Genomic DNA, 24,389 nt, shown 5'->3' with positions numbered 1-24,389 from the left:
CACCAGAGGGCTTCCCTGTTGATCGAGTGGAAGGCCTTGGTTAGGTCGATGAAAGCCATTTACAGGTGACGACGCTGTTCCCTGCACTTTTCCTGTATCTGGCGGGCAGCAAAGATCATGTCAGTGGTGCCACGTGATGGTCTAAAACCACATTGAGATTCTGGGAGGAAGTTTTCCGCCTCAGGAAGAAGTCTGTTCAGGAGGACTCGGGCGATAATCTTGCCAGCTACGGAGAGCAGAGATCACACACACACACTACTGAGAATCAAAGACCGTGTAGACGTCCCTCCGCTCGGAGGAGGAGACGGCGTAGGTGCCGAAATACATTTAATATTCCTTCTTAACCGCGACATTGAAATGCTCAGGGTCGTTAGTCATTTCGTTACTGATCAAAACACGTTCAAGAAGTTCAACCCTCTTTTGATCTAAGGCTTCAGAGTCGATGCGGGTACCCACTGAGTAGTTTGGGATGGTGAGAAAGGAATGCCGGGAGTGAGGGAGCACTTGTGGCCTCAAACCAGACAGTTTATCTCGGGCCGATTCGGATGCACAAGTGGGGCCTCGTACTCCTTCAGTCTCTCACTATAGGTGGAGCCTCGTACTCCAGCAGTCTCTCACTATAGGTGGAGCCTCGTACTCCAGCAGTCTCTCACTATAGGTGGAGCCTAGTACTCCAACAGTCTCTCACCATAGGTGGAGCCTCGTACTCCAGCAGTCTCTCACTACAGGTGGAGCCTTTGACTGCGGCGGCCGATGATTGTGAATCTGGTCATACAATTATTGAAGCTGTGTGGACATCCAGCTTTCCAAACCTGACTAGGAACTTAGCTTGCATTACCTGAGCATTATAAACGTGTTTTGACCATCGTACGACTAATCGTGTAATTTGCATGTTTTCCTAGGTAAGGGCAGACACCTGGCGAGGAGTTAGAAGGCGTATTCATTTTGTGCATTGTCTGTTATGTAGTTCATCCTCTTAAAGTCAACTAGTTTGTTCCTGAGTATGCCGTCGGTGGTGCTTGATCCAAGTGAGGCATGAAGTAGGATGGTTCCTGCTGAGTCACTGACTTGGGCTTGCGATAAAAACCTGTAACTTGGTCAGCGATGTAACTGTCGGAGGAAACAATTATACTTTATGAGAAGTTAAAACAGACTTTCTCTTCGTGAGCTTTTACGTGATTGACATTTGTCAATTGAGAGACTGCCATGGCAACAGTAGTACCAACGCCTAAAATCAGATGTTGAACTAAATTTTAAAGCTGCCCATAATATCCTTAGTCACAAGGCAAAAGGGAAGGACGGGGAGGGGATCATGTTACACATCTTCATTCCAGATAATAAGATGATCACCGAAGAACAGCTTCGAGTCACCACTGTAACAAGAAATGAAGATTCGGGATAACAGGGAATATTGTCACGCTGCTTTGATAACACCAACTCCACCGACCAAGTTGAAGACATTCTTGATATCTAGTTTGATTAATCTCTTCCGTCCTTGAGATTGACGGTCTATCTCTTCACAGCCCTGAAGCATCCCGATTATATGTTGTTTAGACTTTAGCAGGGAACAAGGTTCTCGGCCGACTACTGTGATGGTTATACTGGTAACGAGGGGTGGAAGGAAGCTACCAACGGCGATGGTCTAATTACACTTCCTTCTTCTAACTACAAAGGGATGTGACGAATAAGTAGGGCCTAATTAAATCAGGAGTGTCGGCCGCCAGGCAGACGGAGTATTTAAGAGAATTCTAAGGAGACACCATCTGCAGCGGAACCGAGAAATAGGTACCTGCCACTTGAGCGAAACACATGACTACATTTTATACGTCTCGCTCTTGAAGGAATAATAGTCCCCTGTGGTCGTGTCAGTGGGAGGGTCTTTGCTTGTGGCTCTTCGTAGATGTTTGTCTTGGTGACTCGAGGATGTGTCAACACTCGTAGGTGTGAAAATATTGCCGCTGGCTATTAACCTGATTCACGACAGCGTTGCTGTTTTCTGTTTTCTTCATGACGAACATAATCGAGGTGGTTTTTGAAAACGTGTTTAGCCTCCTCTGACTTTTTTACGTTTGTATGGGAAGATGGACTAGGACATAGGTTATTCCTTTCCAGGGTGTGTATGTGTGTGTAAACACGCACGGACGCACGCACACCCAAACACGTGAGTGAGGTCTTCGTCCACGTGTTTGTTAGAACATAAGAACATAAGAAAATAAGGAGTCTGCAATAGGCCGGTTGGCCTGTGCATGGCAGCTTCTGTCGAGAGTTACTACCACTCTCTATCATCCATGAATCTATCCAGTCTCCTTTTGAAACTTTCCAGCGTTCCAGCAATTACTACAAAGTTGCTAAGCTTGTTCCACAAGCACAACGCGCATTATTATATGTGTAAATACCCGAGACTTTTTCATTATTTAGAAACTATTTTAGTACAAACTTTTTAAATACGTTTTATTAATATAATCCCAATAAAAATATTCAATTAACCGATGTGTTGGATCAAATGTAAATTTGTAGAGGTGGTGGTACAGTAGTGGCCACGCTACCTGTCTTATTTCATTCCTCCTGTGTTATGTGACGCCAGAACAATGTGACTGACGTCCTGGATTGACTCGTAAATCCAATGGTGTATTAACCCGGCCTTACCTTGAGTATAGGTCACACTGTACCTCACAAATGTATATTTACGTTTTTGTGTGTGAAAATATGACAAGGGACGAAGAATTCTAACAACACTGCCGAAAGAACAGGAGTTGCAGTATTCATTTTGAAATACATCAGACTCCTCCCTAAAGATACTTTTTGGAGCGAGTACAGTACTTCCCCAAGTGCCTCACAAAATAAAGAGTAAAATTCTCGAAAATAGCGAATTTGTCCTCATGTATAGTATCACTTATATCCCTCACACTGAATATGATTAAAATAGTCCAATCTAATGTACAGTTGCCTCCACATGAACGTACTACAGCCTAGGTGTGTGGAGGGGGGGGGGGGATTTGCAAGATGTGGCAAAGCAGCGCCGTAGTCATGGGCGTGGAACCGTGGATTATCTCGTTTGCCGGTTCCTGGTAGTTCGGTCCTAGTCACTCGGTTGTGGCTACACAACAATGCTCCATAACACGTATAACAGGGTCCGTTTATCTTTTTACCTCCTTTACTGTTTGTATCTCATCGCAAAAAGGGTAATTACTCTGTTTCACGCCCATTCATTCAGCCATGACGATGATGCTGCATGTCACATCTTGTATCCGGGCCTTCACACACTCCCAGACTGTGGTATGTTCATGTGGAGGAAACTGTACTATCATCACAAAATCAATTAGTTTAAGGAAATGTAAAATGATAAAGAGAACTAAAAAAAAATAATTAAAAATATAAATTAATACACTATATAAACTAATAAAATAGTGACGACAATGATGACAAGAGCCAATACTATATACTGTACAGTATATACAAGACAAACACCCGGCATTACAGCACCTATACATAAAACAACAAGACAAACACAAGTGACTAGTATATACTGTAGCCCCACACAATTCTCATTCACAAGAGACTAAAAATAACCTAACCATCAGCGTTGTACCGAAACATTCTGAACATCAAGCCACTTAAAGCTATTGGTGAGAATACAAATGAATGACAGAAAAAAAAATAATTTGATTTTCATAATATTGGATTCCTTAAAAACCAAGAAAAGGACAATTTTCAAAATGTATGTATCAGGATAGTGATGACGTGTAAGGTATTCAAGTTCTCCTTGGTTACTGACGGCTCAATGAAACAGTCTTCACAGACACAATTTACTGAATTTACTGGGAGAGGTCTGTACAGTGGTGCAGCAGAAAACAATCTGTCTCATAGGGTAATACACATGACCACGAAACCTCGTGCTATGTCTTATAACTATTCAGACATCCAACTTCATTCACACCGCAAGGTGGCAGCACTCAAGCACACATCAATCACGCCACTAGAGGACAGCACTCGTGCACATGCTCATTCATGCCACACAGTGGTTCACTCGCTCGGCTCGTTCGCATTACATAAACACCACACATAAGGTGAGTCCAAGTCTACCAGCGGTCAAAATGTAGAAAAATACTCCTCGGTAACCATGGATTTGCTAACCGTATTCAATTCGGTATCCTATAACAAGATGGGCCAACTTCTAATACGTTTTTGTTGTGTCGGAGTTGTGACAAGGAACATGGCTGTGAAAAACTTCATTATTAATTCATAGAACGACAATCTGAGTCTACTAGAGTAAGATATATTCCGCCTAATTTTCCAGTCAGCGAAAACAATAATAATACGTAACAAAAACAAAAGGAAAAATAATCATAAAAATAACTAAACTTAATAAAACAGAAGTAAACATAACAGACTGAAGACTCACATTTCTGGCAGTAAGTGCCAAGAGTGCCGGCAGGACAACGACACAGGTACGGTGCCAAACACGTCCCTCCGTTCTGGCACTGTGGCCGACACACAGCTGTAACACACATCACAATCATGGATACGTGGACACAGGATGGACACAGACACTAAAGGAGTAGATAGGTGGACACCGGGACTGGATACATGCCTGAATTGATTCGTGGATATATGGTGATAGAGGGATTAGATAGAAAGGTGGATATTTGGATAGGTATACATGGATGAAAAGGAGAAAACACATAGATTTGGATGGATGGGTGGATAAGGAAGACCTGCATATAACAAGTCTGGATAACATGAGTGGATATGTATGTAGCTGCCGTGGATAACCTGCGATGTTCCTAACTAAAAGAAAAAGAAAAAGAAAAAAAAAGTCTCTTGAAAACAGGAAAAATACAAATAAATCACACACAAAAAACAAAGAAAATAAGACAATTAATAAAAAAAAAGTACCACTTGCTGATCAGATAAATATTAAATCGACATAAAGCAGAAATAAAATTAACGAAAAAATTATGTAGATGAAAACTGTATAAGGAATAAAATAAAAGAACATCAAAACTTAAATTGGTCATAACTAAAAGAACATAATAGACTTGGGAATAAAAAACAGAACTAATTCATACTTACAATTATAAAATGAAAAAAACAAACAAAAACATTACTAGTAAATGACAAAGAAAAGGGTAAAAAAAAAAATCCTTATTCCATTAAACTACGTCCTTCGCCTTTCCCTTTGCATGCCTCTCAATGTCGGGAAGAATTTATATTTACAACGTATTCTGTTCGGGGGAAAACTACACGTCAAAGAAGCTGTGTTTGAGTGATTCTTTGTGGCATCATTCTGAAACCACTTTAATTGCGATTTATAACTTTACCTGTACCTGCATTATATTCGTACCTGTTATTTAATATGTACCACTCATTATATTTGTACCTGCACCCGTAATACTATTTAATACGGTTACTATATTTGTGTTTGCGGCTGTATCTTTAAATGCCCTAACACCTGTACCACCACCGTTTGTTCGGAATCAACAGTGGACTAATGTTTACCTCAGATAAATTTCATATAATGTAAGATTGAAAACAGAAGACAGACTCAATATAATAACTGTTAGAGTAGGTATATGTACTATACTGTACCTTAAAGAGGTTGGTGCTAAATAACAAGATTCTCTACTGGAAATGAAAATTGGCAGAGTTGATTTCACAAAAGAGCATCCCAAATGTTGGACAGACGGACATACAGAAAGAAAACCCATGTGTTCTGTCTATGGAGGTGGTGTGAGAACCGTTAGCGTGTGGTAGAAAAGATAACGTGTATCCATGTTTCTGAGACCAAAAACGCGACACAAGCAAATATGTATGAAATTAGACGGTTTAACCACATACAATGAGTTACTCACGAAGTAACACGATAAAAAATGAAGAAAACTCTCGAATTTTGCTTACCAGAAACGATGTTGAGTGCTGCAGGTGGTGGTGAGGTTGTGGAAGCAGAGTTACTGGGAATTACCTCCTTAAAACATCAAGTTTAATATCCAATGCAATTCCTTTATGGAATATTTTATCACCACTGCAAGTGCTTGAACTTGATGGTCTTTTTCCACTCATCTTGAATAAGGGTACACAGTAACACAGATGCATAACTGAACACAAACTGGGTAAAGAATTCAAACTGAGTAGTGCCATTGTTGTTGTGGCTGCCACCAGCTGGATTTGGAAAACAGAGTCAGAATCCGCACGAAATAAATGTTATAATTTCGGTGAATTTTTTGTACTATATCGCGATTTTTTCTTTTGAAAATCTTAATACATTAACCAAAATTCCATAAGAACAAATAGTCATGAGTACAGATGCTTCACTAAACACAAGCTGTGGAAGGAATTCTAATTGAGCAGCGCCATTGTTGTGGTGGTTGCCGACAACTGGGGAGGTGAGCACCACGGAGACTCCACACGAAATAATTTTTAATATTTTTGGAAAGATCACGACTTTTTTTTCTTAAAATTTTTAAAAGTTTAAAAAAATTCTGTAAGGACAAAGCTTAATTTTTTCCGTAACCTAGAATTATAGTCATTAGTTCAAAATTCCGTAACGTGGGGGATGTCTTGGCTTTACGTTATTTGAGTGTAATTAATAGTGTGGAAGTAGTATGTAACCATTAGCGATGTAGGATAAAAATATTTAATAATTCGAATAAGGAATGACTTCACAGAAAATAGTGGTTTTTTTTTCATACACGTCTACCATTATAGTATGTTGATGATGCTCACTTTTGTCTTCACTTGTTGTTGTGTTGTGAGTGTTTACTGCAGGGATGTTTTGACCTGTAGTCTAGTTTCAGATTTTAACTATGAGAAGGTTTTAATATTTGTCTTGCAATGTTAAATAGTTTACTTGAGTTCAATTTAGATGATATACGGTAAGTTTTGAATTTCATTGAAAATATACATTTTATGCATTTACCAACAAGTTTTAAAATTTAATTCAAGCACTTTATATAATAAAGTGTGACCTTCGTGAAGGCAGAGGTCAAGAGATGGAGGCAACACCTCCATTATATTCGAGTTTCTTCTCAGCATATTTGGGCCCTGATCACGTGGTTCAGCTTAATGTTTTATGGAGAAAGTAATGTTTATTATTATTTTTTTTCTTTCTCAGGTTTCAATCGCCGTTCCCACGTCCCATATGGAGAAAAAAGTGCATGCTAACCCATGTCTGACGCTCAGTCTATGTCCGAGATAGATCCGGGTAGACCGTAGGTTATAAACTAAAGATCGTTAGTTTAAGTTAGTTCAGATTTGGTTATCTTGTTGGTTCGTGTCTGCTGCTATAAAAGGCTATTTTATGCACAATCTAGAGCGGCACAAATAGACTGAGATTTGGATTTAGGTTGATAGTAAAGCGACTTGGGTTATATCCCCGTTGAACAGGATACGAGAATTGTGTTATCCAGTATCAGCTTACCGACCGTCACGTGTTCTTTCCGGGTACTCCTGTGTTCTCCTGTACTAACACTAGACCCAGGTAGGAAGGCCCTTACTAAACCTTTGGGGAGACAGGTAGCCATAAATGAGAGACCTCGGCGGTGTAGATAATAATAATCAATCAATCAGACCATCAGGAGAATCTTCAGTCATTTCTCTCATCGTAGTAATGAAAATCTCCAGGAAGAGAATCCCCTTCCATTACAGTTAAGCTCTCCTTCCCCCTCCACAACCCCTCCGCATACATAATATCCTCTTCTACCTGCCCTCCTTCCCCACTCCCCCCCTCCACTTATGTAATTTCTTTCTGTTACAATTCAAATCGCACCCATTACTTATGGGCCCCGACCTAATCTGTTTTTTAACTAATATATAATTATCAAGGCCTGTTAGGACTCAGAACTCATTCCTAGTGGTTAATTTGGGGACTTTATTACGACTGGGCCCATTTTACCAGTCATCCTCCCCGCCCCTTCCCTCACACACACACTCACGTCGCTGGCAGATTGGACCACCATAACCAGAAGGGCAGGAACACACGCCGGGAGCGACGCAGCGGCCGCCATGTTGACAGGAGGGCGTGCACACTGCTGACTCACACCGTGCACCCGTGTAACCCCCAGGACAAGTGCATCGCTCCACGCCCGTGCACTCCCCGCCGTGTAGACATCTTACCGTGCACATGGCTATGGAACAGGGTCAAGGAATGAGGATTTCAAAACAAAACTAAATAATAGAATGGAAGAGGTAAGGAAGCTATAATAAATATGAGGATAAAGGAGAAATCAATAACATCAGTAAAAAAGAAACAAAATAAAACAAACTTAATAATGAAAGACTGATAAACTACAGAATAGATAAAATTATAGAGAAAAGAAACAAATACTATAAACTACAAAGTAAATAAAGCTAAAGAATTAACATTAAAAATTACAAAAAATATCCTCAAATTTATCATAAAAATTAAAGATAAAAAAATCCTCAAAATTTACGATTAAAGATTTACAATATTGTACGTGTTTTTATGTTATTCTTTTATTATTGTCTTTACTATTTATTAATTCATTATCTTTCGTCTTTCTTTTTTACGTAATTGTGATGAAGATATTTATGATTAATTTAAACCATAAAACTCATGGAGGTGGAACTGTTAGGCAGATGATAATTATAACCAATAACTAAAATTAATGTAAAACAAAATTAAACCATATTGAATGTGAGAATAATGAAAAAAAATGTGATAATTATGAGTAACAATAACATGAAAGAGAAAAATGAAAACACCAGCGAGTGAATCATGAACAGTACCAACACTCAGAGATTCTTATAAGGGTTTGCTCGAATACGGTGAAGTATGATAACACGGACGCAAATTACCATCCCACCAAACTTAACGAAACACGAACCATAAATTCGGTTTATCTTTTTGAGTGAAATTCTTCCTCCTACCAATGTCTTGAACGACCAAATATCACAACCACAGAAAAGTGATCTCATCAGAGAGGCTCCTTCCAAACGTCTCCTTGATATATATGCAGCAAAAACGATTACACGTGTTTCTAAATATTTGCTGATCGGAAATTTTAATATTTTTTATTTTTTTCGTCATGAATAAGTAAGCTTCACAGCACTAGTGTTTTGTCAATGCAGCTGGGTAAAAAATGTTGCAATGTTGCAGATGGATCCGATAAAACGTTATTAAGTAGTGATAATCCCTCTCATCCGTACCACCAATAACAAACCATCACAACAAATGCTGGAAAATTCGAATTAATTAGAGGCGCGGGAACTTCCACGTTGTAACTGTGAAAAACTGCAGCAATGTTGCAGGCGAGTCCTCCAGGGCGTCGGCCATAACAAGGCTCTTAGAGGAAGTCATAAAGCCATGTAATAATACCTGTGGCCTGGTAAAGCGAGGCGCCCGGCCCCGGGATATACGAGGCTAATATTGCTCCAGCGAGGCCCTCTGTAGAGCCTTCGCTGCCCAGGGCCTGTGTTGTGTGCTGGTAGTGTAACTCTCCCGTCATTATGTACTGGTCACATTCTCTAGTACAGTATTACAGTTAAACATCAAATATAATCATCAGTGTAACAGTCCAAGTAACAAGGTTCTGAACTGTGTGGAGTCACGTTCAATAATTAATTACCACCACTAAATTATATCCATCTAACAAATATTTAATTCCAGTGAACAAAGGTCCCGGCTTCCTGGTGTCACCACTGAATATTCCATCACATAACAAGTCGAATACTTCACAACAAATTGCTTTCAGAATTTAATAAAATGGTTTGTAATTAACGGCGGTGGTACAATGTAGAGCTGTAATTATTCCGGAACTCTTCACCTGCAAGTGTTTTCATGAGTAGGCCACTGATATCCGAATGTCTAAAACAATAGTGATTCCAACAATAGATTGAGTTCCGGATGCAGTAGTAATTGTTGATGTCAGAGTATAAGACAAAGGGCTTGTGATACACGGGCTGGTGTCGTGAGAATGACAGGTAGAGGAGCCATGATTAAAAAAAAATTAAAAGACTAAAATTTTTTTTTTTTATTTTACTTAAAAAAAAAACGAAGAAATTAGAGTTTATTTTGTAATCAAGTATAACACAAAGTAAAAGCGCATTTTTGGGGGTAAACTTGACTTATAGAAAACCAAACGTCACCAAATTATTAAATTAAACTAACTTAACCAATTAAACAAAAAATGTCAAAGTAAATAACTATTTTTTTTCCAACTAATCATAACTGTCATCTAAAAAAGAGCATCTAAGTTATCAGAAAAAAACAAATAAACACACTCAGTTACATAAAACCAACAAATCAATCATTATTACCACATACACAAATAAATCAACTAAACTGAAACAATTTAACAAAAACAGCAAAATTATCAAAATAAACAGAGTTGAATTTTTTAGGAAAACTATAAACTGAAATTATAAAAGCAAAACTTACGGGTACAGAGAGGAGGGACATAGCCAGAAGGACACACACACAGGCCAGGGATGACACACGTCCCACCGTTACCACAAGCTGGATTACACACAGCTGAGAGACCAACAGAGGGATAACTATAGAAAACTGATTTACTATGATGGTTTGTCGCATCCCCTACCAACTAAACGCCTGCTCAGAGAGTGTGAGTAATTGGGAAGATGAAGTTTGGGTTTGGTCATGTACGGTGGATAACTTTCACCCTTTGATCAACGTTATTGTTGTTGTTTGCAGTAAGAATTATATACACCATGAAAAGGAGGGACCCTAGCGGAAACAGCTTTAGGCGAGGTCTTATTGGACAGGAGAGAGAGAGCTGAAGTTCCTGAAAATTGTTGCAATATACATTAAGAATACTTCTCGTAGAAATAACAAAGTATATCAAAACGTTTTATTATCATAATATGGTGTCAGGAGGTGGGAATAATGCCCAGGCACGGTGACTGGCACTACCTGGTCAAGCACTACACCAAAATACATTCAATTTCCTGGTCTATGTTTAACCAACCTTAAAACTAACTTAGTGGATCATGAGGAACATGGAATTCGTATATCAATCATTTATACCTCTACTTAAATCTATCGTTGTTGTTATATATCCTGGAATTTGAATTACTCATAAAATTCCCTCTTCTTGCATTTACATCTACAACCAAGGAGACGCGCCTTATAATTGTCGATGACTAAACTACAATACTCATTACCTTAAGTTGTAAAAGATCTAAAATATCAACACAAAATGGGAACAACACTGGTAAAATACTGATTGATATTAAAATCCTATTCAGTAATACAAATTTTTCATTTCATGCAGACGGTCAGGATCATCAAAGTTTTCATGTTTATTGTCTATACGAATAAGAGCGACCATGAAACAGTTTTCCTCTCGTGTGGAGTCTAATAAAGAGAGGCGCTGGCAATGGGGTAATAACACGGTAGTAAAACACACGTTAAAGATATAAGAGTTTATGAAATTAGCAACACGAAACAAGGCACGATGCTCGTTGATCACAAAACACTACAGCGAACACTAACGATATAACCAGTGTATTTAAACAAATGTGAAGCTAATTTGATCGTATAGTATATCTCTAGAAAATTATATATAGTACAATGACTTTTTGTAAACTAAAATGACACAAACCTACAGCCAGCGAGCAACTACCGAAACTGTGGAGCCTGAAAATTTTGATAAAAAAAAAAATGGAAGATAAAGTTACGTGTAAAATGTATACATGATTATTATTCTAAATGACCGGGAACTAAGGACCTGAGAACCATATATTGTATGTCACCATGTTATACAGCATATTGTATCATGTTTCTACTTTATATGTAACGCATTTGTACGAGGCAAAGTTACTAGGATTTAATCTGTGACTGAAGCACCAGCCAGCAAAATTTTCGAAAGCATAAAAAAAAAGATTTACCCCTGTGATGTTCTGTTTCTGTAGCGAACCTGTGCAAATGAAGAGACCTGATTTACTGTTGCTACGTCGGAATATCTGGAATTTGGGGTAAACTGTGAAAAAAGAAGAGAATACTGCGGTTTTTTTCCATGGTAAGAGAAGCGAGTCCCTCCGGTGTATACTGTACCAACACCGACATGATTCAGACCCTAGAGGCTCCTCCCTATTGTGTATTGAGACACACTATGAAGGGAGCGAGATTCACTGACAGTCAAATCTCAGTATTTTCCACCAACTAGTAGTAGATAGTAAGCAGCTACCAAACAGGGAGGTACTACCGTCTGGGAAGATATTGGAAGCATAATGTGTTGTCTAATGGTAGACCCTGCTGCCATATGGCATCACGAAAATTGTGACCAGCTCTCAGGTTGCTGATCTGACTTTCTGCCTCATTTACGCACAATTGCAGGGTCTCAATTGTTTCTCTTACTATTGACAACACAATATACAGTACATGCAGTATATTGTTTCTCACTTTTGATCTTTTTTTCATTTTTGAATTCATGGTTCTTTCTTATTATTATTATTATTATTACTACTACTACTACAGAGTTATTATTATTATTATCATTATTATTTCATTATTTATTTTTTATTGTAAATTTTATTTACTATGAATTATTAATTATTATTTATTATTATTATTACATTTCTGTCCCCCAGGCTCCGATGTGGGCCAGTGACCTGTGCCCGGGTGGGTTAATCCCCGTAAAAGAATATATATATATATATATATATATATATATATATATATATATATATATATATATATATATATATATATATATATATATATATATATATATATATATATATATATATATATATATATATATATATATATATATATATATATATATATATATATATTACTTTTTACCTTGCGCATGCCACTGCAACCACTAACTCAGCCATGACTATCACGAGCGATGCTTAGCTTACCTGCCTAATTAAGCAGTTTGGGAAAAGTGTTTGAGTTTACGAGTATAGATTTGATGTATTAAAAAACACATTTGAAATAGTGTACAATGATGACTTCTAGTTATAATTTGCTTTCTTTAACTGTGCTTGGATAGGATGGATTGAAATTCGACCACAGATGTGAGGGTCTACCAGTGACACTCCAAAACGTCAATAATACATTAGCTCTTACAAAGGGAAACATCTTTACTCTCAAAGTACAACTACTAAAACCTTACTGTAGCTTAATCTTGAAAGTAGTGATAATTATAAAAGTAATCATAAATACACGGTAATTTAATACATATTTAGGTTATTTCTTGTACATAATCGATTACGTAATAACCATAATAAGTCACACAGAAAGTTATATCGAAATGCATAAACGATTATAGATTATTATGATGACTAATCACTAACCCAAATCTGGCTTCACTTCGATTACACAATACTCACCGTCCTGACAATGAGGTCCCGAGTATCCAGGTGGACATCGGCAAGTGTCGGGCGCCACACACACACCACCGTTGACGCAGCCACGCCCACACTCAGCCATCTCACAGCGGCGCCCATGCCAGCCACGGGCACAGTGACACACCCCGCCGTACCCACAGAGGCCCTGGTTAAGACACCCCCCTGCACACTCTCCATGTTGGTTCGCAGTATCTGAAGTTAAGGCGAACGCTGTAGTACCTCAATAATAATCCAATACATCGTATCGTCTTCACCCTTTTTTCCACAGCAGTTTATTTTGAAGGTAATGGAACTATTTGTGGATTAAACACGTAAACAGATATTTAATATTACGTACAGAATATTAATGATCGTAAAAAACAATGGCTGTGCGGACTGACTATACAGTATACAGTACACAATTCTAAGACAAGTGCAATATGTATTTTGTTGCCCAGATGGCATGTCTTCACCTCGCGGGATCGATTCCCGACATCAGTGGATAACTGAGTTCCTCCTTGTACATTAACTCTCGTGCACTCAGCAATAAATGGTTATATTGCCGGGTGCACTTGTCGGTGGTGGACATCCCTTCCATGAACCACTACTGAGAGGATGAAAAACATTGTGGGAAATTTTTTTAGTTAAAAGACAAAATGTCAAACACTATCTTAAAATATCACAGAAATGAAGCTCATGTCAGAAGGTGTCAAGAGCAGACGATCTGTTCCCACTGGCAGTAGACTCTTCCAGGGGCATGTTGCAACAGCGTCTTCGTGGGTGTTGACGATAAGAGAGACAAGTACGGAAGATGGAGCCTGTGAGCGTGAATATATAGGCTAATAGATGAGCCAACATTACTGTGTGTTAACTGAGGACTCTCGATACAAAAAAAAAAAAAAAATAAGTTAAAAGTATAATATTAACTGATTACAAGATGTAGATTGAACAGGAATGAAAAACTACGAAACACAAAAATAAAAAGATGTAGAAGTGTTTGGAGTATCAGGCAGACTGGGGAACAAAAGAATGGATAATAGGAGAGAGAGAATAGATCAAGAAGCAAGTAGCAGGATGACGTGAGTTAAGTACTGGATAGGAGAGGATGGACACCCAGGAAGAGTCAGTGTGCGGTCGTACCTGAAGGCCTCAGAGACGAGTGGTTTAAGGGGCTGGACGTACTGCTGGGTTGTGGAGCTACAGGGGTAATGCACACGGAAACTGTAGAGTTGTTGTGTTGGAGAGGAAGAGCATAGCAAAACTTCATCAACTCGTATTACTAAACATAGTTAAAATGAATGATGAGAGAGTCTGCCTTACGTTGGGTTAGGTTCTGGCCACCTTGATACAAACGGGGGAAAGGCTTTCAAAAGGGGGGATACATACATACATACAGTAAACATATTCATTAATGAAATATATTTACACATTTATATGTATGTTACACTCACACGCACACCACACACAGTGAGTGTGTGTGTGTATATATATATATATATATATATATATATATATATATATATATATATATATATATATATATATATATATATATATATATATATATATATATGTAATATTCAGAAATTTCAGAGTAATTTCAAATGCCCCGCCATGAGTGATACTGAGCGTTCAAGGTCATCTGAGGGGAGGGAGCGCTGCCTGCTCGTAGCGAGAGACTGCGGAACTAGGCCTATATGATATTAAATGTGATTTACCGAATTAATAATGATGCGATTCATGAAGTTAAGGGACTATTATTGAATTTGAAATTATTATAGATCGTTTAGCAGTCTGAATAATGTTACGGGTGTCCCAAGGAGTTATTAGTTAGGCGGTAAATATATCACGTAGGACCAAGCTAGCGCCTTGGGGAGACGATGCTGGCTAGGCCAGTCCCGGAGAGCATTCACACAGACAAGACGTTCCGCGCGTCCATCAGAAATAGTCACGTGGCCTAGTCACCTGTGCTGCGCTATTGCAGTATAACAAGTAAGTCTCATTCGATCTCAGACAGGGTTAGATAGGGCAGTGATAAAGTAAACTAGAGCTAACAGTGAGTTCATTTCAGGGTTTCCGTCAGAACCCACTTGATTGGAGTTGACTGGAGTTGACTTGGAGTTGACCGGAGTTGACTGCGAGAGATTGACTGCCGTTGATGATTGAGGGTGGCGATTGTCGCCATTGGACCGATCAGTGTAGGCCTGTCACTGTTTAGCGGGGTAGCAAAGGATCTCTTGAGTGAACGAGTGCTCCCGACAACTAACACGACACGGGACCAGCATCAGCAGTGGGTGATCAGTTCTTACCACTCCGGTGCACAACCCCACATGTCCCGAGCAGCTAGTGAAACCCTCTTGCTAACGGGAAGCTAAAGTTTCTCTCAACTGCGCAAGGTCTGATTGGCTCACTCTCTTCCTGCCCATGGACGCACTGGGAGTACACTGGGGCTATCTGAGTATATTAATGGTCACACACTGAGACCGTGAGTCTAGGACTCTAGGAGATACCTAGAGGAACATTTTATCTTCCTTATTACGGGTGTAGTTAACACCATTCCTCAGACTGATATTATCTTGACGTGTGTAGTTTAATATTTCTTAAATAATTCTGATAGTAGTGTTTTTTGAATGTTTGTGCCATTAAGTGGAACCAGAGTGATACTGTGATTTGATTCTTTTAATGCCTCTAATTGTTCTTCATAATTCTGATCTCAGGTATAACCTTGTTCCCCAGAGTAGTGGTTAGGTTAGGTTAGGAAGTGTACATCTGTTGGGGTGCTATAATTTTGTTGAAAGCCCTTAAGGCCTATTCATTGTAGAGTAGTTAATTTCTTATTTTTTAATACCATTTCCTAAGTGACTGATATTATTTTGTGAAAGCCCTTAAGAGGCCTGTTTCATGTGTGCAAGCAACATTTCTTAATACTTCAAATTTATTGTTGCCTGTGTTTCTAATAATTTCTATGTCATTTATAACTTTTATTCCCCAGAGTAGTGTTTTAAGTTTAAGTTAAGAGGTGCGCATATTGGTGTACCATTATTTGATTGTGTTTGTAGTGTTGGAGGGAATATAAGTGTCTAAATTTTACAGTGTGTCTCATTCATCCCAGTCACAGACGCTATCCTTCCACGGGTCACGGACAGTTCATTTTGTGTAGTAGATTTAAGTGTTCTTGTGCTGGTTCGGGATTTTTCTCAAAGGGGCGCTTCCACTGCCTTTACCATCTATTAAATTTTAATAAACCCCAAGTCAAGTGAGAAATTAAAGTCCAGCAAATTCCGACCGGTTACATATATATATATATATATATATATATATATATATATATATAATGTGTGTAAGTATACTCAATTGTCTGAATGTATACCATAATATATAAGTAGGCAGGTATGTATGTATACACATGTGCGCGACACTGCCGCCCTCAGCAGCCGGGAACAAAAAATAGGTTCGTCTAAAATTTGCGAAAGTTTTGTGTTCTCGTGCCGGAGTTTTCGGAGTGTGGTGAGGGAGTGAGCGATGGTGACGGATGGTGGCAGCAGCTGAGGCACCACTGAGGGAGGTGCCGTAGATGGGGTGTTAGGAGGGAGAGGACTGAAGAGGATGAGGACGGGGATGGTGCCAATCAGCCACCGTGTCATAATGGCACAGTGACCCCCGACAACATGAGGCCACACAACATATACCACAAAAAAAATGAATAAAGAAGAGACAGAGGGAGGAACGGAGAGAAGTAAGAGAAAGATCAGGGAGAGAGGAGGAGAGGAAAGAAGAACAGGAAGGGAAGGACAATAGGAAGGTGAAGAAGGAAGGGCAGTAGGGACAGGAAGCAGCAGTTACTCAGCCGGACAGAAGAACAACGAGGGTGTTAGAATACGAGTGAGGAATGAGGTGGGGAGAACGGTGGTGTGAGGTGAGAGTGAGGAGAATGGGGTAGCCCGAGGAAGGAAAGAGAGACAAGGGAAATATAAGTTGGACGGAATGGACGCCAGAGGGGGCAAAATCGTCGCCAGCGGAGGCAGAGGGTCGAGATTTACCCAACACACCAAAATACAACGAGTTTCTGCAGACCCACCGTAAATTCTGCCAAATATTCACACACGTCACCCAATGTATAGATTTTGCCGTGGTCAGTCTTCCTCCCCTTCACACCCCGAGATTGAGGGTTCGAGAGCCATCACACGAAAGATGGTTCCTTGAATATATTTGTGAATTTTTCTCGTCTGGGGAGAATACGGGATGATGCATACACATCACTCTATATTTCTGTGACCATTGGACAGTTTCGAACACGTGTCCCCGAGACGATGTTAGCCAAGAGAATACATATGAAAGCTCTAGGTATCTAAGCATGTTAGAAATTGTCCTACACATTTTACCATGATGATGACAGTTGTAATCTTTCCATTAAAAATTAAAATAATGATTTGATATATTGGGTAATAAAAGGAATTTAATTTAACAGACGGGACAAAAGAATGGGATAAACAAATCATTACATGTGAAAAGATGGCTGGTAATATTCACGATATTGATGTGGACTTAACTCAGATTATACAAATACACACGATCCAATCATGAGTTCGCACGCACACGCACACACGCACGCACCACGCAGTAAAAGAAGGAACACTACCAGAGTATACACTGAACGTACGTTTATTGTGGTGATGCCTCATGCGGTGTTGTTGCTGCTGCTGGTGGTGGTGATGGTGGTGATACTGGTAGCTCCACTTGTGGTTCCAGGACGTCCTCTTGCTATAGGACACAGGTGGTGGGCCGCCCCTCGGCAGCACCTCGTTCATGTCCCTCTCCGTCATCGTCTCCTGGAGGAGGGGAGAGACACCCGGGGCAGGTAATTAGTGACTTCCAAAAGGTGCTGGGGTTGACCCTTCTACATATGTTCACTAATGGGTCATATGTTGTTCAGCAATATAAGCAAAGGTTAGTCTTTACTCGTTATGTTTGTCTTTCTATTGTCTGTCTCTGCGTCTGTCTTTGCTCTTTAGTATTTTTCTGACTTTATTTTCTGGTCTTTGTCTTGTCTTTTCTCTTTTCGTTTCTGTCTTTATTGCATGATTATTTATGATTAATTTAATTTGTTCTCTCTCTCTCTCTCTTTATTTTTCTATACACCTATCATAGTTTCACACACACATTATATATATATATATATATATATATATATATATATATATATATATATATATATATATATATATATATATATATATATATATATTTTACCGGGTATTTATATTAATGATAGATAATAGCGTGCCATCTCAATGCTTCAAACACACCTGCCTAGATGATGAAGGTAATCAATAAAGCGCCTACCTGAAGCACCAGTCATTGCTCGCACAGTACACCCTGGAGGCCATACAGATATACGAGTATTTAGGGGACCTGGGCGTGTTTACAACACCTCTTGTCCTATAACGTTGTTGGGGAGCCTGTCGTAGCAGGTGCTTTGTCAAGGTGATTCCCTGGTTAATATCTTGATTCAATCTACCTGAGTAACATTTGTAGGCACTTTGTGTTAATCCAATTTGTATGTTAATATTTGGATACAAATGTCGACAAATCTTTACAGCATATGTAGAAAAGTATTGAATATGTACTGCAACATGTGGGAGGTGTTAGGGTTTAACCATTAATTAATTAGTCTATTTAGTACCATATAAAGACAATATATAACTAAATATTACTTACAATACCCGTTTAAGGTAAATTGGATTGAAAACTAATTTGCCCATCATAAGTTATTCGGTACTTGTCATGACCGGTTCTAGGATAATTCACTTCTGGTAATCTGACTCCCAGTATTTTCAATCCCGGTAAGTTCACTGGTAAGAATATATTTCGTTAAGAAAAAAATACAAAATTAAAAGCCAATTAGCATAGTTTCTTGTTACTGCTACAAGTTATTCGACGTAATGAGTCGATTATCGTTATCTAGATTACATATCAAGAAAAACTTGTCGCCATTCTTTAACATCATTCTACTTGTTTTTGTCACTGAGCCATTGAAGTGCATCATGGTAACCTTCTCAAGCGTTGTTGGTATACGTGGCAAATGCGAGAGTCGATAAGAAAGGTTGGGAGTAACTCTTGATCTTCCATTACCTCTACCTCTTTCACATCCACTGTAGAACATTTCACAATAAGACACTAGTGCTTGAGAAAGGCCATAGACATCGACAACCTCCTCGACACCATCAGTGATTTGATCATATTTGTCCGTGAGTGTGTCCGTCTGTGAAGAAACCATCTAAAAATTAACGTTGTCAAATTTTAATGGAACTATATGAACTTTATCAGCAGCTACCCGAGAAAGAAGAGACCAGTGTCTAGAACAGTAGCCGTGTCTGGTCTCGCGGTCGTCAGGGCAACAGGTAGCGTCAGGGAGTCACACAGCTTTAGTCTTATAATACTGGTTTATCAAGAGTCACGTCACAAAGGATCTTATGGCCTGGCTCTCGATATCTTAGTTTGTGTATAATATGCAAAAGTAGACTTGTATTTAGTGATTTCTTATATAGCGAAAAATATTGTACTTGAGTTTTAAATCATTAGATAATGAACAGTAAATCTTAGCTCTACTAAGTGGAGTTTAATCCATCTTACAATAACCAAAATCTGGATAATCAAACATTTGGAACAGAGCAGCCATCATCAGGAACCCCGCATAAGCGTGGGTTTTACCTTATAATTTTCCCGGACTCACCTGCCATACAGAGTTGTCCAGTCTGGCGTCGTCCATCTTGGAGGGCTTGTGATGCTTGTCGTCTAGATACATCTTGGACGTGTTGTTATAGAATGGCTCGCTGACAGGCTGATGGGCTGCACTCACCACTGTGGTAGGGAACAGCGGGTGCATCTCCACCACTCTGGCCCTGGCTGTGGTTGACGTAATGGGAGTAGTTGTGGTAGTGTGAGGAGGGGATGGTGTGGTGGTGGTGGTGGTGGCAGTGACGGTCATTAGCTGATCCAAGGGAGTAGCTGTGACAGGCGGGGGCGAGAAGGTATCGGTGGATGTCATGTACGGTATAGTGTGGATCATCTTATCCATCTCTGGGTGTGTGGGTTCACTGGTGGTGGTGGTGGTGGTGGTACGGGGAGTGGTTGAAGGGCATGGTTGTAGGTTGCAAGCTCTCTGTTCCTGCGTCTCAATCCCTGCATGGACACATTCTTCGAAGAGCAGTTGGTTGGGTAAGCATCGGTAGGAGCGTATTCGAACTCCGCCGTCACAGGAAGTGGAGCAGCCTGACCACACTGACCACGTTAACTCTGAAAGATTAAACGAAATCCTTGTTTAATAATAATGTTTAGCAGTCTTTGACCCGTATCTAAACATCCCTTCCATAAACGTCGTTCGTATTCTGATTATTTATGGCCGAAGATTCGGGTAAGATCCCCAAGGAAGTTTTAGACATTATATTTTGCCTTTGTAAAACTATTTCCTCTGTACACGTTAACGAAAGTCCAGAGAGTTTCCAGCTGAAAACTTCTGAAGAAATATCAAGCAACAGAAACCCGCATGAGGAGCTCTTTTTCATCTGCTCACAGTTCTCAGTTCTGACACAAACATGTTTTGGTTCTGCGCAATATGTATAAAATAATATGAATTAAATCAATGTGACTGTGTGTGTGTGTAAACAAAGAATATTCACCAGACATCACAACAATACTATTTTTACTCACCATACTTGCCGTCGTCAACACCGGAACCCTCGATCAGATCCTCGTCGTCAGTGGCTGTGGTGGAGGAACCTAACTCATGCCTCTCATCCCCCGTGTCTGACATCTCCTTCATCTCACTGTGTTTATCTTCCCTTCCTCTTGCCTCTTCTCTATCATCTACTGTCATCTCGCTCTCCTCTCCGTCTATATAATTATTCTCATCATTCCATTCGTGAGTGCTCGAGATTCGCCCGTCTTCAAAGTCAGCATAGTCGTCGTATACGTAGTCGGGAAAGTCGTTGTAATCTACGTTGCCATAAATATCGAACTCGTCGCCATATTCGCCGTAGTCGTATTCATTGGAGTCGTGGTAGTCATGGTGGGGGTCGGTTAGGTGTTGGTTGAGGTGGTTGGAATACTCGTGCACAGCCAGGCCCAGGGGTCGTCCCGTGTCCTGTGGAAGGTGTAACGACAAAGGTTATAACTTGAACATGGTTTAGTTGGATGCGATAGATAGATAGATAGATAAACAGATTGATAGATAGATAGATATAGAAATAAATTATTCACATTTATTACCTCTTTCGTAGATCAGGTCACATACAGCGTGTCTCAAAACTATTTAAATAATCTAATATGTTATGAGACACACTGTATAATTCATAACATACAGTACGTGCCGACTTATGTATTTCATTTACATTTTATCTTATTTTTTTTTCGTTTCATTCAGTATACCCGTATTTCTCACGCGATACAGGTCTCTCCCTGGGTACATTGCATTGAAGTGAGACTTCCTATCTCTTATCAAGTTATCACACACCAGAACTCCGCTCCCAACTTTCTCCTCAGCCACATTCTGCCGAAATAGACGAGTTATTTTATCCAAACTTTCCCAGACTTGGCTAACTGAATTTCATGCAAAATGCACAATGTTGGAAAAGTACCAAGGCCAGAGGAGCCACACCACACTACACCTAACTCAGCAAGAGGCTAAGTAAGGTTAGGTTAGGTTAAGTTAGGTTTATTTTTTATATTTTGTTATTAGTGTTGAGTGTTGTTAATGTTGTCGTTGTTGTTATTATTATTTTTTATGTTATCTTCATTATATTCTTGTGTTTATAACTAGAACTTCCTTCATAGTCCCAATGTAAACAAGTGATCTACACACACTTCCCCCCTCCACACCCTCACCCTCATATAAGCATCCAACCTATGTTTGAAGCTATTCAGCGTATTCGAGTTAATGATGATATTTGGTAACTTGTTCCATTCATCCACTACTCTGTTTCCAAACCAATGTTTACCTATTTCGCGCCTAAATCTAAATTTGTCTAATTTAAAACCATTGTTACGAGTTCGCTCCTGGTTGGATAGTTTGAGTACCTTTGTTTAGGCCTGACTTCCATTTATACACCTCTGTCATATCGCCCCTCACTCTACTTCTCTCGAGGGAGTGCAAATTAAGATGCTTTAACCTGTCCCTGTACTCAAGGTTCCTAATGCCCGGGATTATTCTTGTCATTCTCCTCTGAATTCTTTCTAGGGATTCTATATTCATTCTGTAATGCGGTGAACAGAATTGAACTGCGTAATCCAAGTGAGATCTCACAAGCGCAAGATATAGTTTTAGGATGACCTCTCTAGTCTTGTAACTAACACTCCTTTGTATGAACCTTACTTTATTAGCCTTGTTTCGAGCAAATACACATTGTTTACTTTGCTTAAGATTCTACTTCCTCCTAAATCTTTCTCAGATTCGGATTTCTCTATAACATCGTTGTTCATCTGATATCTGGTTTCTCTGTTTACATCTCCTAAGTACTGTAGTTTTGCGGAGTCCTCGTCAGAATTAATTACACGCCCTATTTTAGTGTCAACAGCAAATTTACTTGCTGTCTACGCCGATATCTATGTCGTTTATATATATAATAAATAATAATGGTCCAAGTACTGAGCCTTGGGATACTCCACTAGTGACGTTACTCCAATCGGATTTAGTGCCGTTACTGATCACTTGCGGTTTCCTGTCATATAACCACGCACTTATCCATTTTAGAATATTTCTTCCAATGCCATGAGCCTCCACTTTTCTTTTTAATCATTGATCAACCTGTGCTTCTCCAGGTGATTTCGAATAGATGTTTGAAATTATTGATTGGACGGTAGTAAGAGGATAGTGATCTATAGGGCCCGGATAGTTATGCACTAAAAAACCATGAAATATGCATGCAAATATGCACTAAAAACAGGGGGAAATATGCATTTATATGCACTAAAAATGTCACTTATAAAGCCATACTATAACTTCGTTGGCCACAACAATTGCAGAGAATCGTTGAAGAAACCAGCAACAGTGGAGTGGTTGACTTTAGATAGTACACCAACATTCACTCGGTAGTATTTGCCTCGCTCTGTTTCATCTCCCAACACACCAAAAATAAGATTCACAATACACCGTTGCTCAACATCAGTGGTTTCATCGAGTGACACCCATATTTTCTTTCCACAAGCCTTTCTCCTTATGATTTCCATCGTGTCATTGAACAATTGTGAAACATAGTTCTTACGTAATGTTGATTCGTCAGGCACCTTTTTTCCAGTATACTGTTCCAGGAATGACTTTAGGCACTTGTTATTCAGTTTATGCAATGGAATATCCGCTGAAACAAATGCCTTGCACAAATCTGCGTTGAACTGGGAACGATCAGGCCCTGACTTACTGGAACATGCAAGAAGTAGTTGTTGCTCCTTTTGTATACTATTGGACTTAACAGCTTCGAGTCGGATGTGCTTGCTTGTTTTAAGGTGTTGTTGGACTTGAAATTTCTTGCTCGCTGTCACTGGTGCTTCACAATATTTACAAAACAGTACACTTCCATCAGTAGTAAATGCATCAAATTCCTTTACATATGATCTCAGCACTTCATTTTGGTTTCTTTGTACTTTCGGCATTTTCACGAGCAGCAGAAGAGAGTAGCTCCACACAGCAGCACTGCTCCTGACTGACTAACTCACTAGTCCAATGAGTCATGACCAGGTGTGGAAACGACAGATTAAAGCGACGTGACCTCACCTCACTTCACCTAACCACACCTCACCTCACCTCCCAGTACCACGTGTGCTCATTCAGTGGCAACAAAGAGATACTGCCAGATGAATATTTTACCAAAATATGCATTTATATGCAGTTATCTAGGTAATATGCACTTATCATAGAAATCACGCAAAATATGCATTTGCATATGAAATATGCAAATGCATAACTATCCGGGCCCTAGTGATCTATCTCCCTTCTTGAAAATCAGTATTACATTCGTTTTTATGGACATTTAAACAAATTTGCTAAGGGCATACTAAGCTCTGCCTTACATTCCTTTAAT

The 24,389-nt window shown here is 39.4% G+C and overlaps 1 protein-coding gene across 1 annotated transcript in view; it reads right to left on the bottom strand.

The window, feature by feature from the left end:
* The window catches only part of LOC121868759, a gene marked incomplete at its 5' end in the record, with an annotated part of 64,702 nt that overhangs the window by 17,647 nt on the left and 22,666 nt on the right, over positions 1-24,389 (bottom strand). The window contains 7 exon segments of the mRNA XM_042369644.1: positions 4,403-4,498; positions 7,932-8,123; positions 10,397-10,489; positions 13,321-13,530; positions 17,978-18,146; positions 20,051-20,613; positions 21,028-21,460. Coding sequence (XP_042225578.1) covers positions 4,403-4,498; positions 7,932-8,123; positions 10,397-10,489; positions 13,321-13,530; positions 17,978-18,146; positions 20,051-20,613; positions 21,028-21,460 — 1,756 coding nt within the window.

The sequence above is a fragment of the Homarus americanus genome, unplaced genomic scaffold, assembly GCF_018991925.1.
Source record: "Homarus americanus isolate GMGI-L3 unplaced genomic scaffold, GMGI_Hamer_2.0 scaffold30535, whole genome shotgun sequence".
Taxonomy (NCBI): Eukaryota; Metazoa; Arthropoda; class Malacostraca; order Decapoda; family Nephropidae; genus Homarus; species Homarus americanus.
The sequence above is the reverse complement of the archived record's forward strand: the minus strand, read 5'-3'. Positions and strand labels throughout refer to the sequence as shown.